Source organism: Protopterus annectens, chromosome 1.part2 (genome assembly GCF_019279795.1).
Source record: "Protopterus annectens isolate FY-2018-M chromosome 1.part2, PAN1.0, whole genome shotgun sequence".
NCBI classification, from domain to species: Eukaryota; Metazoa; Chordata; order Ceratodontiformes; family Protopteridae; genus Protopterus; species Protopterus annectens.
Genome location: NC_056727.1, coordinates 689,301,646 through 689,325,138, shown reverse-complemented (window position 1 = coordinate 689,325,138; position 23,493 = coordinate 689,301,646). Strand labels below are relative to the sequence as shown.

At 38.2% G+C, this 23,493-nt stretch overlaps 1 protein-coding gene across 8 annotated transcripts in view; it reads right to left on the bottom strand.

Moving 5' to 3' along the window:
• Positions 1–23,493, bottom strand: part of BIRC6 (baculoviral IAP repeat containing 6) — a 4,524,268-nt gene that overhangs the window by 4,425,551 nt on the left and 75,224 nt on the right. For all 8 annotated transcript variants that reach the window (XM_044058419.1, XM_044058463.1, XM_044058448.1 and 5 more), the window contains exon 3: positions 11,032–11,169. In XM_044058419.1, the coding sequence (XP_043914354.1) occupies positions 11,032–11,169 (138 nt within the window). The remainder of the gene's footprint in view (positions 1–11,031; positions 11,170–23,493) is intronic.

The window sequence follows — 23,493 nt, the reverse complement described above, 5'->3', positions numbered from 1 at the left end:
ATTGAATAGTTTATGTAATGTTGCTTAGGTTATATGATGTACAGCAATATATGTGAAGTATAATATGTTTGCAAACATGAACTTGTTAATACAGTTTGATTGCTTTTCTATAAATGTAAATTTTCCTATGTCACAAGTGGTAATTCAGACTTCTTCTTTCAGCTGCTCACATTAGGGATCGCCACAGCAGATCAACTGTTTCCATTTCTTCCAAAGTGATAATTCAATAAATGTGTTTAAATAAATAAATACATAAAAAAGGAATGTGCAAGGTTTTTCCCAAAGGGAACTTACCTGTCCAGTAATTAGCAGACTGATGATCCTCACAAGTCCACATAGAAGTGCTCTTCGCAGTGGCAGGAAAGCTCTGAAGGGCTTGGTGCCAAAATCTGTCTTTTTAGTCAACTCAGCTCAAGCTGCCTAACAGTTTGGGCATGTGGGAAGTACCCCAAAGCTCTGGAAGCTGTCCTGCTGTTATATCCTACGCAAGACGTAACCCATGAAGCTTATCCTACCACATCAGTGATCAATATGAAAAACATACATAAATGCCGCAATAAACCAAGTGATCAGAACCTTTTTTTTTTTTTTTTTTTTTTTTTTTTTTTTAATATATAAACTCCGCCGAAAAAATAAGGCAGTTTATTATTAGTTTGCCGGGATTTATTTTAACAAGAATCAAATTCAAATCAAAAAGCTTTAACCAGATTAAAACAGTAAAAAAAAAAAAAAAAAATTGTACAATAGTAGTGTTGGATGATTGGATCAACCTTTAAAATGGTGGCATCACTACGTAATACAGCTATCAACTAGTGTTCAGGCAACAATCAAGTATGCTCAGAATTTTATTTTTTTAGTGATGTTTAAAATTTTCTTTATTTTAATCACATATGTCATGAATACTCAGCACAATGTAAGAGAAAAACGCAATTTACAAATAAATACAGTACTCCAAATATTAAAAACCAAAAGCCACACAAACTGCTTTTGTGAAAGCAGACTTCTGACACAGACCCTCATACTGCAGTCACACACACAGTCATATAAATTAGTGAAAAATTGTAAAAAAAAAAATTTGCAAAAAAAACCACCACAAGAGTTAAATTTAGCAATTTAACCAGCCTAGGAATAGTTATTTCAGTGGGGCAGCCATGGTGGTGCAGCGGTTAGCATTGTCACCTCACAGCAAGAGGTTCTCTGGTTCGATCCTCGGCTGGGGTGTCTTCTGTGCGGAGTCTGCATGTCCTCCCTGTGGTCACGAGTTTCCTCCGGGCGCTCCGGTTTACTCCCACATCCCAAAGACATGCTGTAGGTGGATCGGACACACTAAACTGGCCCTAGGTGTGAGTGCGTGCATGTGTGTGCCTTCTGTGGAAGGTTGGGCGCACCGGGCTGGCAACTCAACAGCGTAACACTCCACTGCCAATAATGAGTGGACAGGTGATCCACTGTGGCGACCCCTAACCGGGAAAAAGCCGAAAGAAGAAGAAATAGTTATTTCAGTACTTTGCATCAGAAAGAGTAAAAGTATACTGAGAAGCTTTAAACAGAACCCTAAATAAAACTGTAATGCAGCCTATGATGAAAGAAAAGAAGATAGGACAGCACAAAAACAAATTACCTGATAAATCATATTCAGAGCACAAACTCAGCAACTGTGATGTCACACTACGTATACAGCTCTGTTAAGAAAATATACAACTTTTCTACAGATAAAATAAATGCAATGAACATTTAACAACACATTAAAACTGATGCTAAGGCTTGTAAACAAGGAAATATGTTACAAACGGCAAATTCTGTGGCACTATCATTATAAACCCCTCACTATGAGGTAGGTGGGCGTTTAGAGAAGCTGGCCACGTAGGATGTGAGTGCATGGGCACTGTTCACTCATCCTGTGGGGTGGGAGACCACTCTGGCTCTCCATACAGATAATATCTAGCAGGATCACTACGTACTAAACCCACTAAAGTTTGAACATACCCATGGCTTGCTATCAAGTGCATCTGCACTGCAAGCAAAGGGAGTATGCCATGCAAAGGTATACTTCCCCTTGGAGTGCTACAATGCAGCTCAGAACAACTAATGAGGATGGAAAGGGGTGATCCCAGGAGTAGAGGATAGGCTGCCTCATAAGGCCAACAAGCAGGCACACATCCTACCACCATCTCTTGCCACAGGGGCATACATTTAATTACGATGATTGTGGTAGAAATGGTGGGGAAGACTGTAGCAACAAGTTAAAGCATATTGTTACCACAATTTCTGCTGCTTCCTGGTGATTACATACAGGAAGTGATCACCAAAAGTGGTGGTCTGTTTGTGGGTGAAAGCAAAGGGAAGCTACAAGTGCTCAGAGATCAGTAAAACGAAATGCATTACGACAGTCATTTATTTTCTTTCACTTTCGTCACAATCCCAACAGTAGACTGGTATATAGAAGCTGTCAATTTTTTAGGAGGTAGGGAAGCAGGCTGTATGTGAAACAGCAGTCAATTACATGATCACTAGCAATGGCTACTGATGTAGTTTATCAGGTGGCCAACATACAAGTCCATTAGCAACTGTCTGAAATTCATTGCTGTTATCAGTATCTTAATTTCCTCACAATAAAACCTCAAAAAGGTGCACAGAAGGCGGCTACATTTTAAGAAAAGGTGAGGCGGAATACTGTCTATGACAGAACATATCAATTACAAGTCACTGTTACAGAAGCACTGATACGACTTGGAGCATTGTACATATGTCCAACAGCAACAGGATGATATACTAAATTTAATGAAATAAAGTAGCTAGTATGCCATATTTTTTTATTTTGACATTTTGGCCATTTTTGAAGCATAAGCTTTATGTGAAACCAAAGGCATGTTACGCGTCCACTGTTAAATAACCACTGACATCTCTTTGGGGTATGAGTGAATGTCAAAGGTAGTGCACCATCTCAATATGAGGCACATTCTAATGAGACAGCTCATGACAGAAAAGTACTGATGTTATCAAGACAATTAACATTTTGCTTTCAAACTGTTTTTGATATAATTTCACATCTCCCACAATCCAAATGTCTTCAGTCATTTTACAACCAATACACAGTTTTTGCATGGCAGCAAAAAACAACTTCAGAGAATCATAAAAATACTTTGCTTTTACAAACTAAGAATGAAAAACAGTCCTTCATTGTTCCTGAAAATGATGCCTTCCAGCATGATATTCAATTACAGGGAAAAAATAAAATCATTGCTGGGAAATTTGACCTGGAACTCAGAAATCAATGAACATCTGCTACATCGTCTTTGCATCAAAAATCATCTCAACCCTCTGGTCGTCGGCCCAAAGAAGTTTTTCTTGGAGATTTAAAAAAAAAATCATACAATACCAAACTATACCCTGGTGCAAAAAAGCTGGGCAAGCCTAAAAAACACCAGTCATACACATTGTCTGTTGGAAATGGCAGTTTAGGAAACCAAAGAGAAGGCACGTCTAATATGTAAAGCACAACTTGCAAATAACAGCCTCCATACATGGACTGTAACCCACAACATAAAGGCTTACAGTGAAGACATTAATGGATAATACTGCAAGTCTGAACAAGGATGGTTCAAAACATACTTTGGTGCTGAATCAGACAGCACAGATTGTTTTTACATTAGGAAGGTACCAAACATTATGTTGACATCCTTTACAATCTCCGAATTCAAAAGAGATGGCAATTTGCACGTCTACAAATGCTAACCACAATAAACACAACATGAACAGCAGTATCATTAAGGAATCTTCAGCAAAGAATCTAACTAACTATCTAACTGGTGTTGTACTACAGAAGTGCATCACAGAATCTTCAACCTGATCCTAGCAACTGGCTTTGTCCCAAGGAAGGGGAACACAGCTGCTGCCACTCCACAGTGGTGGCTCCCCAACAGACCCATCAGTCCACCTAAGAAGCCTTATATGTAAAGCCCTGGAACATATAACTGACTTAGTTACCTATGATATAGGAAGTGGGGTTGCTATGTCTATAGCAGCAGGTGGAATTGATTTGTCTAATGAACGGCTGATTTTTCTCCCACCAGGACACAAGTGCTCTTCAGCAATTACATTCTGCTAGCCGAGCACACTCAAGCAAATCTGCAGTCTGCGGCTACCACTCCATCTATACAGTGTAAGAAGGAATCAGTATTGCAAACTAAACAAGGATATACATTTTGAGTCTCAAGAGCAGGAGCACACTCAAGCAAATCTGCAGTCTGTGGCTACCACTCCATCTATACAGTGTAAGAAGGAATCAGTATTGCAAACTAAACAAGGATATACATTTTGAGCCTCAAGAGCAGGAGCACACTAAAGCAAATCTGCAGTCTGCGGCTACCACTCCATCTATACAGTAGCACACTCAAGCAAATCTGCAGTCTGCGGCTACCACTCCATCTATACAGTGTAAAAAGGAATCAGTATTGCAAACTAAACAAGGATATACATTTTGAGCCTCAAGAGCAGGGTCAGTCCACCCAGGCATTCTACTTGTATTGTTTTATGAGAGTGAAGCTATTACATTAGCAGTATTTCTTAGTAGTTCGCAGCTTGCTAATAAAACTGACTGTTGTAGCCTTGTGTCGTCGTCCCCCCCCCCCGATAGTACAGTAATTCTAACTGTCCAATAGACAGTATAGATTTAATTCACATCCCTGTGACTAAATTAAATTAACCATCAAGCAGCCCTCTCAGTTCTTTCTGCCTTAGTTTGTATCACTTGGAGGATCACCTGTTTATTTGCATCTCTATCATTGCTAATGTATCTCCCTACTATAATCTGTGCACAAACTGGTTACTAATCAGCAAGTCAATGTAAAGGACACACTCCCAACCTTAATAAACTTTGCTGTCTCTTCTCTCCTTCACTTTACAGGTAGTTTGAATTATTACTTACCCTCTCTGAGGCCTTCACTGATTTCCACTGATTACCTCTCTGGTTTCTTTGCATTCCACCTGGTTTACACCCCTTGTGCTATCTCCCTCCCCCAATACAAAGTCTATATTAGAATCCTGCTGAGCATGGAGCCATCTTTAAATTTCTAGTCTCCCACCATGACACAAGTGCTCTTCAGCAATTACATTCTGCTAGCCGGTAAGCCATTAGACCTCAGGAATTTGTTTTAAAAGTGTTCAGATTTGTAAAGTAATACCTACTTTTTTCTCTTGCCTTGGTTGGCTCTGGCTCTGCCCCGCTCTGTTCGCCCTCGCTAACGCTCGGGCTCTCTCCACTCCCTTGCCCTGGCCACCTATTCTCTCCCAGCCCCACTACCTCTACATTTATAGTAATCATAACCACACCCACAGCTCACCCTCACATCACCTCCACCAATCACAGCTCCTCAAGTCATATCACATTAAACCACACCAACTTGCTCCACACAAAATACTCCCAATCACTCTCATTCCCACTAGGCATTTTTTTGCATCATCCACACTACTTCCCAATCCACATATAGTGCAACCCTATAATTCCTATTCAGACCCCCCACCTAGAAACAACATAAACTTTATAACCATGACTATCACACAACTAAATCTAGTCTGTCTTCTCATAATTCTTTACAACACCACAAGTTATCACTCTAGCAATATCCATAAACTTAGTAGCACAACACTGCATTATGCACTCTCATACACAGACACCACACATTATAATAATATCTGCCCACACTTATTCAAGAACTACATAACGGACCAATTCAGAACTAAACACATATGCTCTCATTCCTACTCCAAAAAAACACAACACTTTCTCACACTCCTCACCAAACTCCAACATCTGTATAACCATTTGAACTCCAGGCTCACCATAAGTGGGGATATCCAACCCAACCCAGGCCCAAATCCATCCTGTCCAACACAAACTGCTCCAACACAAATGTCAGAACATAACACCCCCACTTTCTTCATCCCTGGGCAAATCAACAACAGCAGCAAAACCAACCATCTTTTAATGCTAAATATTAATATTAGAAGTATCAAAAATAAAATACCTGAACTCCAGGCCACAATAGCACACTACTCCCCAGACATAGTTGCTTTAACAGAAACCTGGCTAAATAAAAACATAGCTAACTCAGAAGTTCTCCCTACCGGCTACAATATCATTAGACAAGACAGACCACTTCATAAAGGGGTGGAACTGCCTTACTCTACAAGTCCAACTTAACTGTCCATCAATTACCAAACTCCTACCCCTCCCCCAATAATTGGGACATACTTATCTCACAACTTCAACTTCACCCTAAAAAGGTCATCACCACAATTGTGATCTATATTCCACCTGGTAATACACCTGCTAGCCTTGAAGACTTCTTATCCTGGTGTTCTTCCACATACTCACAAGAAACCCTTATTCTGGGGGACTTCAACCTAGATTGGTTCACCTGTATATCAGAACCACCAAGTAATCTAATAAATCTCCATAGCTACCATCAGCTAGTCCAAATTCCAACTAGGTGTGATAAAAAAATCTAAAAGGGAATCTATCCTTGACTGGGTCCTAACTTGCAACCCCACATTGTACCCTCACACAGGCAGTCTCCCAGACACCTTAAGTGACAACAACATAATATACTTTATACATAGTAGAACAAGCATATGCAAAACCACTAACTATATATCCACTAGAAACACAAAAAAATTCTCTCCCGAGGTCCTCAACACTTTACTGTGTTACTATGACTGGACCCCCCTAAAAATCCTCCCACTTGATCAGGCTGTAGCATATTTCAACAAAACATTTCTACAACACCTAGACACTTTCGCTCCATTGCGCAAAATCAAGGTTAGAACCTCGACAAACTCCTGGCTCAGTAAAGAAACCAAACAAATCCTCAAGTCCAGAGACGCTGCCTGTCGTTACTATCAAAAAAACTAAGAAACACAAAGCCTAAGTACCAAGAACTGCGCAACCGTGCAAAAAAATGCATTAGGCTGGACAAAAAATCCTACTACACAACATTACAAACTAAATACCAACACAACCCGCAAAAATTTTGGAAAAATGTAAACCAGCTACTAAAATCCACCCAAAAGGCTACCCCAAACCAACCACCCCTGACACTAAAGTTCCCATCGAAACACAATTCAACTCCCACTTTGTGAACTCAATTCTATCCTTAGTATCACAGGACAGTTCCTTCCTCACTACCCCCCTCCCCAACACAAATAACACTAATACAAGCTTTACCCTCAAAACAGTTTCCACCACTTCAATCAAAAGCATCCTCTCCAAACTAAAAACCTCATCAACAGCAGCCGACCTACTCCCCAGCTATTTCTTGAAACTCACAGCAGATGCTATTGCTATCCCAGTCTCCACTCTCATAAACAGATCAATTGTTGAAAACTATGAGCCCAAACTCTGGAAAATATCCTATGTTACACCCATACATAAAGGTGGGACCTCCACTGAACTTAATAACTACAGACCCATTGCTTTACTCTCCCCCCTGGCCAAAATCCTAGAAAAATGCATCCATATCCAGATGCTAAACTATCTCCTAGACTGCAACATCCTGTCACCTACTCAGCATGGTTTCAGACCTGCCCATAGTACCACTACAGCTCTCCTCTGCTTCACAGACATAGTAAACCGTCTCAGAAATGAAGGCCTGCAAGTGTCAACTCTTTTTTTGGATATGTCCAAAGCATTTGACACAGTCTCACACCAAATCCTACTAAACAAACTAAACCAATATCATCTATCTAATTCCACTCTTACCTGGTTCCAAAGCTACTTAACTGACAGGTACCAAGCTGTGAAATGGGAAAATTCTCTCTCTCCTCAGCTGCCCATAACTATAGGAGTCCCACAGGGTTCTATCTTAGGACCACTACTATTCACAGTCTTCACAAATGACCTCCACACAGCATGCATCTATAATTCAGTATGCAGATGACACTACCTTAATCTGTGCTGCACAAAACATTCTCACCCTCCTGCAAACAACTCTACTAGCATTCTCTGACGTTGAAAACTACCTTACTAAAGCCCAACTTATCCTCAATCCAAAGAAAACTCAGCTTATGATTATAACCAGTTCTAACAAAAACACTAACAGTCAATTCACTATCTACTCCACAAATGCTACTCCAATTGCCCCAGTGGCACAGGCTAAGCTATTGGGAATAAACATAGACTCCCACCTAAAATTTGATAGTCATCTGAACTTAACTATTAAAAAAGTACATGCCAAACTGGGGTCACTCTACCGTATCAAACCATTTCTTACCAACAACACAAGATCAGCCATTGCTCGCTCCCAACTTCTATCCACCCTGCTCTATGCATCTCCCATTCTGACTAATCTCAACAAAACTGAACTAAGCAAAATAGAAGCTTGCTATAACAGAACTGCCCGCTTTGCTGCAAATTGCTCATATAGAACTCATCACTGTACTGCTTTGAGACAGCTCCACTGGCTTGAACTGCCCAACCTCCTAACCTACAATCAGCTCTGCCTCTGTCATTCTATCTATTACCTCCCCAATAAGTGTCCTGCCCTCAAAAACCTAGTACAACATCACTCAGCCAAAAGGCCTCTTAGATCATCAAGCAAACTACTACTAGAAGTCACCAACAGCTACAACAGCTTTGGAGATGCACTATATAGTAGTTTGGTGGCTAAAAAATGGAACTCTGTCCCTACTAGCATTCAAAACACATCATCCAAAGCCTCCTTTTTAAAGACCTCATCAGGCAACATCTCAAGCAAAGTTGGCAGTGCCATGATTGCTCCCCAGGCTAGTGAAAGCGGATAACATATACATACTAAATTTAGAGCAATTGATAATAGTTTTTCAATCTTACTCACAAACACTGGCTAATCTACAATGTATGTACTGTACCTGTGTACTACGTATGTATTCTACCTACGTTCCAAAGTTCAGCCGTACACCACAAATCTATTACTTACCTTTATTTTTAAAATTAATATTTTTTTGATTGTTCTCTCCACTGTAACTGTTTGTGCCGCATACCACTGTAAAAACATGTCTCTTGTAATTTGTGTGTATACTGATCATGTCTAAAGAACTGTGTCTGTATTTTTTCTTTGTGGAGCTTTTTTCCCCAGGCCTCTGCTGAAAAAGGGCCTTTTCGGCTCAGACACCTCCGGTTAACAAATGTAAAATAAAATAAATAAAATAAAATATCAAAACTCTTTTCAGACTTGACCCACCCCCTGCAGTCTGGCTTGGTCAAGGGTAGATCCTGCCTAATGAATATGGTAGACATCTTTGACCGTCAACAGTGTAACCTTGCCTAAAAAAAGGTATACCTTGCCTTAAAAAAGGTATTCAATACCACATGCAAACATAAGTTGAAGGAGCTATAAACGCGGGGTTAGTGGGATAGTCAAACAGCTTAGAGACAGGGGTCCCAACAGTAAGAGTAAGGAGTACATCTTCTGACAGTATGAGGTGACCAGCAAACTTTTGCTGGATCTGTGTTGGGACCTCTGCTGTTGCGCATCTACTCACCAGACCTCCACTTAACAAGGATCTTTGATTAAGTCTGCAGATAACTGTAAGCTGGAAATTGTTACCAAATCCCCCGCTGACATACTCCAGCATGAGCTTGCTCATCAATTGCTGGTGTACTAAAATGTGCTCAAGCTCAACACCAAAATGTGCAACACGGTAGCTTTTGGCAGGCAGCCCTAGCTCCAGCCTACAGTACAGACAACACACAACACACAACATCAAAATGAAATGTCATGAGAAACATGAGCACATGGGTAGATAGCTCTGACCATCACCCAACAGTGGTTAGGAAATCTTTGACCTTACACAGCTCTTAGCAAAAAGTATTTATTCCAAATCAAAAGAAGTCATCTCTTGAACTCCACTTTGATTAGACCCACCACTGAACAGAGTGCCCCTTTTGGGATATACCTTGTGAAGCACATGAAGCAATTGGAAAGATCCCGGAAGCTTGTAATTAAAATGACTAAATGCCTAAAATATCCGAGTTACAAACATAGGCTGGATACTTTATTCTTGTACTCAAGTTTCTGATAGACTCATTAGAGGTGACCTGTGCCTTATGGGGCTACAAGAGAGCTAAAAGTCCAAGAACTCATACCCCTCCCCACAAAAAAAAAAAAAAAATCAGGCAGTCCAGCTAACAGGGTCAGAAATCTTAATATACTCCTGCAAGTAAAGCAGACTAAAAAGAAGAGATAAATTTGTCATGCACAGCCTACCTCCTTTCTGCAACAAGCTCCCTCTCCAAGTTAAACAGTGGAACACACTGCATTTAAAAAGAAGCTTGACAATTGTTTGGATATTCACAATTCAACCCTGGTATGACAGGAATGGCCTTCCGTGAACTGAAATGCAAGGCTTAAGGGATGGGTGCTGGCAAGGTAGGAATATCTCCACAATTCAGTTGCCTTGTAACTCTTACGATATTGTCCTGCAGCATGGGCAATACTGTTAAGGCAGGCTACCACCACCACCAAACTATTCTGCTAAAACTCAAACATAACACAGAACATGGAAAGATATTAAAATCAAGGCTAGTTTCCAAACTTTTTCTTTCAAAGAGAAAAAAGAACCTTTTTATGTGCATTCTCATGTAACAAGACAGCAAGGAGAGAAAATGAACCATCATCTACAAGCTCCACAAACAAAACAATACTTGATCAGCTCAGAGAGAAATTTTGATTTCCATAGCTGGTACCATTTTATAACCACCACTGAGCAGATGTAATGCCTGCATTAACAGTAAAACAAATGATATGAGAAGCAATATACAATCTAAAAAAATGTGAGAGAAAAAGCCATGGACTCTATATAAAAAAAGAGGAACAAAACCAGAAGGCAGTTCTTTGTATGCACATAGCAAGCAGTAAGGAGTGATGTCATAATTTTTAACTAAAGGCTGTATTCTGACACCGCCTCTATAATATGCAGGTCTGCATTTGAACATTAGGCTTTACAGCATCTACAGTGAAATCACAGATCCTTGCTTAATTCAGGTGCTCTTACCTTTGCAACTTTGTGATTTGCTGCTGTTTCATGTGAGGTATTTTTCAAGCCATCTCTTAGCTGCAGAATGAAGTGACTGTATCCTTCAACATTTGAAACATCTATCTTTTCTTCACAGGCAGAAAGCAACTGCTGAGCCTAAAATGAAAAAAAAAAAAAAAAAGTTTATCAACTGAAGGTTTTTAATAGTCTGAAGGCACAGATTCAAGTTCTATTTAACAAAATTGACACACTGTGCTAAAAATAACTTATAATTTTGTCATTCAGCTTCAAAATTTTAGTATCAGTCTTAACTAAATTACAAATGAGAAAGTACAAGCTGAGGACTCAACATCTTCACCAGTTTCTTGAATGCCAGTAGTCTTAAGCTTGACTGTCAAACCAACCTCTACAGGACCAATAAATTAAAACAATTTATAAACACACACAGATATTATGAATAAAGACATATTTCATAATTCAAATATACTAAATATAATGCATGTATTCCACCCCTGTTAACTTCTATAAATAATTAAATCAAGCTCAGGGATAGGAGGTCTGGGAAAACATATCCATCTCATATTTTAGACAGCCTAGCCCATTATTTCTAATCTGCCTATAACTCGGTCAATTCACTGGGAGTTGGGGAAGACAAATCTCAATATCTGGACTCATCTGTATCCCCTCTCCATGGTCTTGCGGCGTTGGGTAACCTGGACAGGCCTTTAGGGCTGCAAGAGCTCAAAAATGCATTGGACTCTTTTCCAAAAGATAAAGCCCCCAGTCCAGATGGCCTCTCTGTGGAGATGTTGGCTTGCGGGGTGACTGATTTAACTCACCTCCTTACACTACACAATGGGGTGCTGTATGAAACTGAATCAAAAGCCTCATGGGGTCAGGTGGATTTATCCTTAATCTTGAAACCTGATAAGGACCCCTTTAGTCCAGGATCATGCACACCCATATCTGTGATGAACCAGGACTATAAAATATTTATACCAAAAAGTCAAAGTAAACCTTAATGTCATTCAGATTATACAACTTGTCCATCACTGAATAAAATGTCCTTACTCCTCCTCAAAGTGGAGGCATTTTCACACAGACAGACAATCCATATTCCAACAGTTACTACAGACATGACACATAGTATAGTCTTAGACTTTAACTACACATAAAAATTGCACAGAAATGGGAAACTTTTCGTGGTAATTATTACTGCATATTTAGGATTGCTGTAATTATTGCATATTTAATACTGCATAAGAATATGAATTAAGAAAATCCCAACGGGATTAAGAACTTCAAACCCAATATAAACCAAGACCAGATGGACTTTCTGCTATGGTGTTCAACCCATAATTACCTTCTGAAAACATATCTTTCTTAAGGATGCAGAAAGAAGCCATAAACCACGGACTTTAGCCTTGATGCAAAAAAGGCATTTGATAGGATGCACTGGCCCTTTCTTTTGGCAGTCTTCAGGAGGATGGGACTTCCCTCGCATCTAAATCAAGGTGTAATGTATCCTATACCATAGTGCAATAACCTTCATTAAGTTTCACCTGTACCTTTCCCGTTCCTTTCCAGTCACCTAAGGCACTAAGCAAGGTTGCTCCCTTTCTCAGATTTAACCTATATCTTGAACCTATGTCATGAAAATTATGAAAATCACAGTTAGACTGTATGAACTATCATTACTTGCTGAAGATCTATGATGATATCTTTCAGAACCTGAAACAGAAACTTAAGGATATTTTGTTCGACTTTGGGAAGATCTTAGCATACAAGATTAAATAGTCATAAAACCCAGTCCCTCTGTCTTAATTACATACCCACACCAACTATTTTATTTTACAAGATCTATATTTCTAGGGATTCAGGAGGCCGTTAACAATTTAGGACAGCTGTTTGCAAATTTAGTCTCCCAAACCATCCATGTTAATTTAGAAAGACTGATCCATAAAAATACAGGACCTGGTGGGTAAACATTAGTTGATCTGTCTGATCTTCCTCAGTGGATCCAGGCAGTGGTCCGATTTATTTTGCCCCTCATTTTGTACCAAGTCCAAGGCCTGCCCAGCTCTTTTTCAATTAAAGTCCTCACCCAGATTCGTACCATTTTATTGAACTTTATACAGGTCCAGGGACATACAAGGTATCTTGGAGGGTGTTAATGTATTGGGTGTAAATTCTTGGGATTACTGGGCTCGATGATGTACATCAAAGCTGCTGAATTTTAAGACCTTTTGGGGTATGTCTCAAACGGATTACATTCCAGTTTGGAAAACAGCTGCTCTATCAGGTCTGAGTAGTACGACTGGTGTCTTCAAAGGAATAAGGACTGTGCACACCTCTCTCATGGTTTCATTATGCATTCACACTTTCAGGCATACTGGTGGTCCACAGCATCACAGAGTAACCCCTTGGGCTGCATTTTTTATACTGCTCAAATATTCATCCTCCTTTTGCTAGGACACACAAGAGACCTGTGCCGAGTTGGGTAAACTTCCAGATCTGCAATATTGGAAACAACTGCTAACACAAGACTATCATGCCTTGACCTCAGCTCTAAGAGCCATTTCATGCTGCATCCTTAGTAAAACTATTACTTAACTGTCTGAAAGGTCACCTGCAGGCTATGCTTAAATCGCAGAGAGATTGCTGAATTCGACAACTTTCATGTCATTGGGTCTTTGTCAATAAGACAAATAACTCAGAGAATCAGACATTTATACAAGAAGAATACTAATTGGTATCTTACTGTATCGGAGGGTTTTAGGCTTGCCTGGAAAGTGAATTTCACGCTCCTATAACCAGCAAGGAATAAGTGGCCCTTCAATTTGTATCAAGATTTGCTACCAACTTCAGACTCTATCAATGTTTTGTGTGGCAATGTATACACAGGTTTATTTATACCCCTACAAACTAGCTCAAATGTACCCAAAGGTTCCAGATGTATGTTAGAAGTGTGAAACATTGGCTCTGGAGGACTAGTGATGTGCGTTTCAGGATTGCCCTACCCTTTATCTGTTCAAATCCATGTACAAGAAATGATAAAGGGAGTTGTGAACAGCCACTTACCTCTGCTCCCTACACTTTTTCTGTTAGGCTTATTCAGGGTATCAATGCCATTTTCAGTGTGGGTTTCTATTAATACAATATTATTATCACTAGCTAAAAAATGTAGAACAAAAGTGGAAACAAAACCTCTCCAATGGTAGAAGATCTAGTTACCTTACTTAAAAGGGTTAGTGTAAATGGAGAGGACAAGTGCTATACACAGGCAGAGGCTGAGAAGACCCAAAATAAATACTAACTACTAGAGGGTAAGCAACGTGTCAAATGTTACTCAGATCATGTATTCTGCGATCACAGTTAACCTGACTGTTGTAAAATAAGCTATATCCTTATGGTATGTGACTTCTGGTTGATGCTTTTCTGTGGTGATTTGTATAACCATTTTACACCAACTGTATTTTTAAAATGTTTACCATACGGTGATGTAAATAATGTTATGTGCAAGTTAAAAAAAAAAAAAAAAAAAATGTTCCAGGGTGGTCTTGCCAAATTATCTAATTAATCTGGATGCCCTAACGGATATATTAGTCTCACCTTATCCACCAATAATAAATGGGTACTTTCTCTGAATCTCTTAAGACTGGTAGCAGATGTGTGTATGATATCACACCATGTGTAACTATCCAACAACGAAATAAAGCAAGCCCAACTTCTAAGCCTGGTACTTTTCTCCAACCCACAAACAAGCATACTCCAAACTAAGCAACCGCAATGAAGATTTGGCATCTTTGCTGCTAGCAAAAACCAAAAAGCACAGCACAATGGGGCCGGAACCACGGAAATAATCCACCAATGCTGAAAAGTCCAAGCTTTAATATAGATACAGTAAAAACATGCCAATAAATCCACAATACGTAAGCGCTTTTGTTTGGCCTCTGCCAAACTTTTTCAAACAGTTACCAAACAGTTTTTCATTCTATATATAACTTAAGGTGTTAATTAATCAATTAAAGTTACGTTCTTTTTAAAGCTGTATGATGAAATTGTAAGTTGAACAATGACAGAAATGCTTAAGATATAGAATAGTTATACAGTGCTATGACATATAATATAACAAGTGAATATGCCAAACCATAATGTCTAAGTATGTTAAACGTACCTACCCCTGTATATAACAAAACAATATTGTTGCACTAGATGAATTCCATTCACAATTTATCTAATTTTCCTGATTTCCGTAGAATGAGTTTTTGTGTGCACAATGTTTGTATATATACACTTTTTTTAAAAAACACTCTATGTCTTTAAGTGTTCATCCTATGCTATTTTACACTATTTTAACGACAGGATGTATGGTGCATTTATGTTACATCTCAACCCTAAATAACTCCTGATACATTTGTCACTACGAAGTAGTGACAAAAGAAAGTGGTGCCCAAAAGTTGATATTCACATACAAGTATAATTTGTACTGTTTGCGAGTTGTTTATTATAATGTGAAACTATTCGTGGTTCCTATAAACGTTTTTGTTAAGATATCCTTATATTTATACTGTATGAGTAGATAAATGGATGAATGAATAAATATGAATGAATATGAATGAATGTGTATGAATATAAGTAAGTATGAATAAGTGTGAGTATGAATAAATGTGAATATGAATGAATATGAATAAATATGAATAATATACATTAATAAATATTATATATGAATATATATATATATATATATATATATATATATATATATATATATATTGTATATGAATAATATGGCAACCTGGTTGTTTTTATTTAAATTTTGTTAACCTAAATTAATAATGGTGGGACCTAATGAATTTGTTTGCATTTTAAAATAAATAAATAATTAAAATCTGTGTTATTAATAAAATATTCAGGGATTTGTTTATGTTAAGAATATAGACATAAAGAATCTTATAGAATGTCTTAATAATGTACTTATAGTTAATAAATAGACAAAATTATTGAATATAAACAAAATATGTGAATGCCATATAAACCATGACATTTAAGAAATTAATGTATTCAATAAATAGATAATAAATAATTAAATTAATATATAAATGTAGATATGTAACTATTCTATGAAAATTTTCCTTTTGTCCTTATATTCATTGTAAAGTTTTACGTATTCTATTTTACATGAGTATATGATCTTTACCGTGATAATGATTTTAATTTTAGAATACTACTGATGGAAATGTGATTATTCATTCCCGGCCAATTATTAGAATTTAACCTCAATTGCCATTCCAACTCTGATTTTTCCAAAACGGGCTGCCATGCTCCGCCCCTAATATCTGGTATTATTACATCCAATGCTACAAATTTGAAAGAATGTTCGGGATACATTTTTATGTTTTGCCAGTGCATTAAATTCACATCCATCCCTGATGGCTCTAACATGTTCGCCTATTCTCTCCTTAAATTTCCTTTCAGTCTTTCCCACGTAAAACATTGGACAACTTATACAAAGACCACAATATACTACTCTATCAGTTGAGCAGCATGCTTTGTGTTTCAAGATTATCTTGGTGTTTGATATCAATACTTCCGAAGTTTCAAAAACGTATCTACAATATTTACATTTTCCACATCTAAATGTTCTTCCCCTCCCCATTTTCCTTTGTGATTCAAAAAAGTTTTTTTATATTCTTGTCTTTTCTATAGATAATAGTTGGTTTTTCGTCTAAAACATTATGGAATGATATGTCATTCATAAGGACCTGCCAATTCTTTACTAAAATGTTTCTTACCCTGTTACTATGGAGACTATATTTTGTTATAAATAAACTCTTATACTTCTGTTCTTTATTGATACTGTTGTTGTTGATATTTTCTTTTTCTTGAGTAGTTTGCCTTCTTGTATCATTTTGTTGGTTATCAGATACAATAGAGGGTGCATTATTAAATAATAATTCTGTTACTGCATCGTTATTATGGCATAATAAAGGTTTATAAACTAAATTCTCGCGTTTTGTTGCTACCTCAGCCATTACACTAGTAACTAAATAATCTGGGTACCCTCTATTGAGAAACATGTTAGACAAACAATCACATTCATCTAAAAAATCGTCCCATTTGCTCACCATCCTTGCCGCCCTTACGAATTGGCCTTTGATTACGGCTTTCTTTTGTGTAAACGGGTGGCAGCTACTGTAATGTAATAATGTGTTACTATATGTTTTTTTTCGAAATATTTCTGATTTGAAACAGTCTTTGTCCTTTTTTAATAATACATCTAGATATGAAATCATTTCTTCATTGTAGTTTACTGTAAACTTTAAAAATGACGTTGTGTTGTTTATGTAAGTTATAAAATCATTGATTATGTCTTTACTTCCGTTCCATAAGATAAAAATATCGTCTAAAAAGCGTAAATACAATTTACAGTATTTAAAAAATTCAGAACAAAAAACATTTTCAAGTTCCCATATATACATAACTATGTTAGCATACAAACCACCGCAAGGGGACCCCATTGCTACCCCCTCTTTTTGAAGATAGATATTTTTATTAAAATATATAAAATTATTTTTCAAAACAATATCTAACAATTGATCATGTAAGTTAATTATGTTTTGACTTAAACCTTTTTCAGTCAGATAACAATTAAACCAGTGAATACCCTCATTATGTGTAATTGTAGAATAAAGGTCTTTCACATCAATGGTGACCAAGATGTCATTTTCATTAAAGTCGACATTATTCATTATTGTCAAAAAATGCCAAGAGTCTTTTAATAAATGTTTTTCTGACTGAATAAATTTCTTCAAAGTGCTGTCTATGAATTTTGCTATGGGGTATGTAATGGACCCCTGCACATCAACTATTGGTCTAAAAGGTGGTTGTTCTATACTTTTATGAAGTTTTGGAACTCCAAAAAATGCTGGTGTCCTAGGATGGTCTATTTTTAAATAATTAAATTCATCTACAGTTAGGTCCCCATCAATGAATAGATCATATAAGGTGGTCTTAATTCGTCTATGGGCTGTGTTCATCTCATTTTTAGAACTCATTGAATATGTATTACTGTTTAAAATATTCTCCATGATTAGGTTATGATCACTAACATTAAAAACTGTTATTCCCCCGCCCTTATCAGGTTTTATAAACCTGAATGTTTCCATATTACTTAAATCCAATAACATGTGTTTTTCTGTTTAAGATAAATTATATCCTAAATTACTGTAATTGTTACCCGTAATTTATCTAAAATCCAATTCACACATTTTTTCAAATGATTCTATTGTCGGGTGTAATGGCGGGTTAAAGGAACTAGTGATATATAGTGGTTTTACAATTTCTTCACTATCCTTGAACATAAGTCTAAAATTTAATATTCTTGTGAATATTGTCAAATCAATTATGCTCTGTACAATGTCCAATTTTTGACTTGGGACAAATGTCTGGCCCCGAGATAACAAATCACATATATCATTTCCTAAGTTAATGTCTGAATAATTGTAAACTACAAAGTCACCCTTTTTATTGTGGTATAAAATGGGGGCATGTGTATCGTATGAGTTTAATACTTCCCCCTCCACGATCCCCTCTGTCCTTGATATCGCCCCCTCGTGTATGTTCCACGATTGTTCTGCTGATACTATTGACCAAAATTATTTTGTGAATTCATCTGCTGGTTTGACTGTTGGCGTTGTTGTAGCCTTTCTGATCTCCGAAGTGGGGGAAACGAAGTTTCCCCTAAAAAATCATTGCTCTCATCGCAGAATTCGACAATAGTAGTGGGTACATCATCATTATTGAAATTGTTCTTATTATTTTTTCCAAAACCAGTCTTATTTCCCCACTGTTGTGAAGCAAGTTATGTGAAAATATATACATGACCAACTTGCCAAAAACATCCAAGGCCAGATCATGGGGTCAGCCAAGCCTAGGGGGGTACAGTGGAAGGGTATACTGGACTCATCAAGGAGGATCTTTCCATGAATTGAAATTTTAACAAACAAAAATTAAATACTTTCCATAAATACAGGTATGGATGAGCAAAGCCATCTTTGTCAACAATCAGGAGCCAGTCTCCATGACGTAGAGGGATGGAACACTGACTACAATGCAGTTAACTGGGGGTCAATTAGTGGCCTCAGCAGGGGAGGAGCCAGGCAGAGAGAGAGAGGAAGGAGTGAAACAGCGTAACCTGCTTACCTCTTCCACAGGGAGGAATGAGTAGAAAGCATCCGGTGAACATATGGTGGGGGGGGGGTTGCAATTTCTCCAAAGAAGACAGGGAAAACCAGCACCTGTGAATATGGACAGGGCAGCTTGCTTGTAGGAAAAGCCCCGCACAGAATTGAGAGATACTCAGCAAGGTCAGCTCACTACAATATCCTTTCCTTTGCAAAACTCTGCGTGCAGGGGATGTAAGGCTTAAACAGCAAATCTCTCAAACCACCACTGATGGCTACCTATATGGACAGCACCTCTCCACCAACTCTCATCACTCAGAGATGAGGGAACAAGTGGGTCAAATGACTGAGAACAAAGGTGACAACTCTCATGCAGTGGGACAAAGGGCATAAAAAGTAAAACAGGTAGTTATGTACTCACCATAATGATTGATGTATGTGGTCCATCTCGCCTCGCATTCTTTACTCACGGGTTCGGAGCAGAGAATCGGCTCCAACTCGGCCAACTTATTTTCTAGCACAAAGTCTCTAATTGGCTGGGCTAACCGGGTATCCCAAGATGCACCGCGCCCTAGCCCCAGATCTAGTTTGCAGCCATCCTAATCACACCCCACGCACACAACTGCCACTGGAGGGAGCTCCAGCCTGAAAGGAAATAAAAACTGACATTGAAGGATTCTCAGAACCAATTTTTCCTCCAAATCCTATAGGAAGGGGGCAGGTGGGAGGGTATGTAAGAATGTGAGGCGAGATGGACCACATACATCGATCGTTATGGTGAGTACATAACTACCTGATGTTATGTGGTCCTATCTCGCCTACATTCTTTACTCACAGGACAGCATCCCCAGCAACTCTATCCTGGGCTGCTCATAGGAAAATACTCCTGAGAACCGTGGAACCAAAGGAAGCCCGGCCCCTAGAAGCCACGTCCAACTTGTAATGAGTAATGAAGGTGTGCGGAGAAGCCCAAGTGGCCGCAGCACAAATATCATCCAATGAAAGCCTAGCATGGTACGCTATTGATGTAGACACTGTCCTGGTAGAATGAGCTTTAACGGGAAAAGGTAAATTTCTGCCTGCTGACGAATAGATAAAGGAAATACAATCTTTGATCCATTTAGAAATTGCGCTCTTGGAAATAGGACAACCTGTTCTGTTTTTTGAGAAGGACACAAACAGTTGATCAGACTTCCTAATATGCTTAGTCCTGTGTAAGTAGAATCTTAGTTGTCTGTGCACATCCAACTGGTGAAACCTAAACTCTGCTTTATTGGAAAAGTTAGGAAAGAACACTGGTAACTCGATAGACTGATGCAGATTAACGGTGGATGACACCTTCTAACGACTACACCTGAGAACAAGAACATTCTAAAGAGTGCACCACAGTCTTAGCAGCTGTCAAAGGTAGTAATTCACTGTTCTCTTTGAATCTGGTACTTCTGTGCAAAGTGTCCTAAACCTACTGTAGAGCTGCTCTCTGAGAAGATATCACAGTTATTGTTGAGTCTTTTGGCTTTTCCCAGTTAGGGGTTGCCACAGCGGAACTCCAGTACGCTAATGATTGGCAGTAGATTTTTACGTGCCGAGTTGCCGGCCCTGATGCACAACCTTCAATGAAGGTACGCCCATTCACGCATGTCTCCACACAGAAGACGCTCTAGCTGAAAATCAAACAGGACATTTTACTGTGAGGCGACAACACTACCGCAGCACCACCACCAGTATCTTTAATAATTATGAACTCTTCTTGGCAAGCCTCACCAACAAAAACTTGCATCCTTTCAACAGACAGGAAACTCACAGAGAAATGCCAGCTGCAGAAGTTAGACTTGAACAAGTTTGCAGGGTTGCCTTTTAAAATAAAATACCAGCAAACTGTGAGCATAACTCTGTGTGCAGACGGTTAATTTTAAATAGATTCCCCCAAAGCTAATAAACGCAAATAGAAACCTACCCTTTCTGGCAATATCAACATTTTCATATATTTTTTTTTTACATGAAGAAAGTTCAGTTGCAGGCCATGTTAGTTATAGTTTCACAAAAAGTAATGTCAATGTTTTAATATGACAAGGTAGATTCATGATCAGATTGTACAGGCAAGCATGAATCCGATGATATGCAAGCATTCTTCACTTTCTAAGTAAAGAACCGGGCTACTCTTGTTTTTCTTTCAACAGCTGAACTTCTGCACGTTCTGAAGAAGTGTGCCACTCACAAAACAAAAACTAGACATATGCTGGCCTTTGCAAGTTCGTGCTGCTGCTCAGAAAATAAACAGGAAAGGTCTGTTGCCAACAGGCAAGCACAGCACTGGACTGCTGCCGGTTTTACAACAAATGAAGCAATGACATTGGTGGAAGTACCTGAAGTACTTTATCGCCTGCCTTTTAAATCTCTTTCTGGAAGCTGCTACGGCAGGGTAAATCTAGATGGAAGGAACTAGAAGACCCTACCTGGTCAAAATCTAAAAGCCTGAATTCTTATATTTATAAATAAAATCTTCTATAAAAAAGGATGACACCAAGTTTTCTTCAACTTTCCTGACATACCAAGCACACCACTTTTATTTTTTTGTTGACAGGGTTAGTTTCACTAGGCACAGCCTACTGTTACAGGAATCTAGTAGGTATCAATACAGACTACTGGAGACCTGGCCAAGATCAGCTTAGTACACCATTACTGCCTTAAACCCACTACATGTACAATCTAATACCTTTTTCATCAGAATAGTCTCTATTCAGTTTCCTAGCCTAACAACTACCACTTCTATCTCCACCACTTCTAATTCCCCAACTTAAAACGTCTCAATTCCCATTATGCATCTGTAAATACATTTGGTTTGTTAGATTTTGTATGCATATGCGGTTTGTTAAATTATCTATGCTTACACATTAAATGTAAACCATTGCTATTTGTATACTCTACATGGTTTTGTTACATTATCATGCAACCTGGATTGACCTGTAATTAGTCATGGTTTGACCAGTGCTCTACCCTAGTAAACAAATTTAAATAAAACGCACACAAGGGAAATTAACCTATTCTGCAGGTAGTCTTGGAGATAGGCTTCCTGTAGAAGGCAGTAGGACAGCAACAGAGAAGCTCCAACCAAGATTCTTAATGCATTGCTTCATGAAAACAAAGATTATGAAGAAAGATCAGAAGATGACTTTGCTGGATGGATACTTGAGGAAAAAAAAGTTTGCAGAAATGGTGTTCATACTGGTTTACTATCACAAGTCCGAGAATCAGCCCACCGAAATGCAGCATCTCAAATCTGAAACATCAAAATCCACAATACAGATAAGGTACAAAACCAAAATTACAGCAAATTGCTGAACAGAATACTCTACTGAAACGAACACAAAGACAGGTGTTATCATTGGTCCTGCAGGGTGGCAAGTCCAGGATTAGATATTGTCTGTTTTGGAAACAGCGTACTTTGATGCTTCCAATTCAAGATCCTGCATTTTGATAAGGTTAAGAAACAAGAATTAGAGATTGACAGAGGTTCAAGTATTACAGAATAAGGGTAATTCTCACAGAGCAAGAGGAGGCACAACTGACAGTTGCCAAAGAGAAAATAAGGGAGTACCTTGGATAACATTTAGAAAGACTGTTGTTAAGCAACTGTTTTTTTTATGAATCCAGAGCACAAAAACTTTTAGCACAACAACTCGGACAAGAACGTAAAAAGATTTGTTGAGAAAAGTCTATAACAAGAAAAATAACAACAGATTCTGTACTGATATTGCAGATATTTCAGAAATTTTATGAAACATTTTATGAAGCCGAGAAATGGGGAAATAAAAAAAACACACACAAATGTAAATATTTATGGAAGACTTCTTAAGTGTCTCAAGTGTAAACGTAAATGAGGCTCAACATTTAACAGTTAAGATAGGAGGAGATGAGGGGAAAAAAAAAAAAAAAAAACGATGATGCATAACCAATCTGCAGGATAGTTTCTAGGAATATATGGTATTCCAGTGGAAGTTTGGAAGCCAGGAGGGAAAAAAAGAAACAAAGACCTGGAAGGTTTTGATTCAACAGTATTATAAAAGGAGGGGAAGCACCACATCCTGGGGAAAAAAAAAAGGCTATGGTGGCTGTAATACCTTTAGACAGTAAAAAAAACGATCAAAGACAGATCAAATCCAGCTTCATGTAGGCCCATTTCAACTTTAAACCATGATTATAAAAGTGTTTACGTCTACAGTGACTAACGGAATGGCAATGTTTGGGAATATTGTTGCCAAAATTGATAGATATGGATCAATGTGGTTTTGTG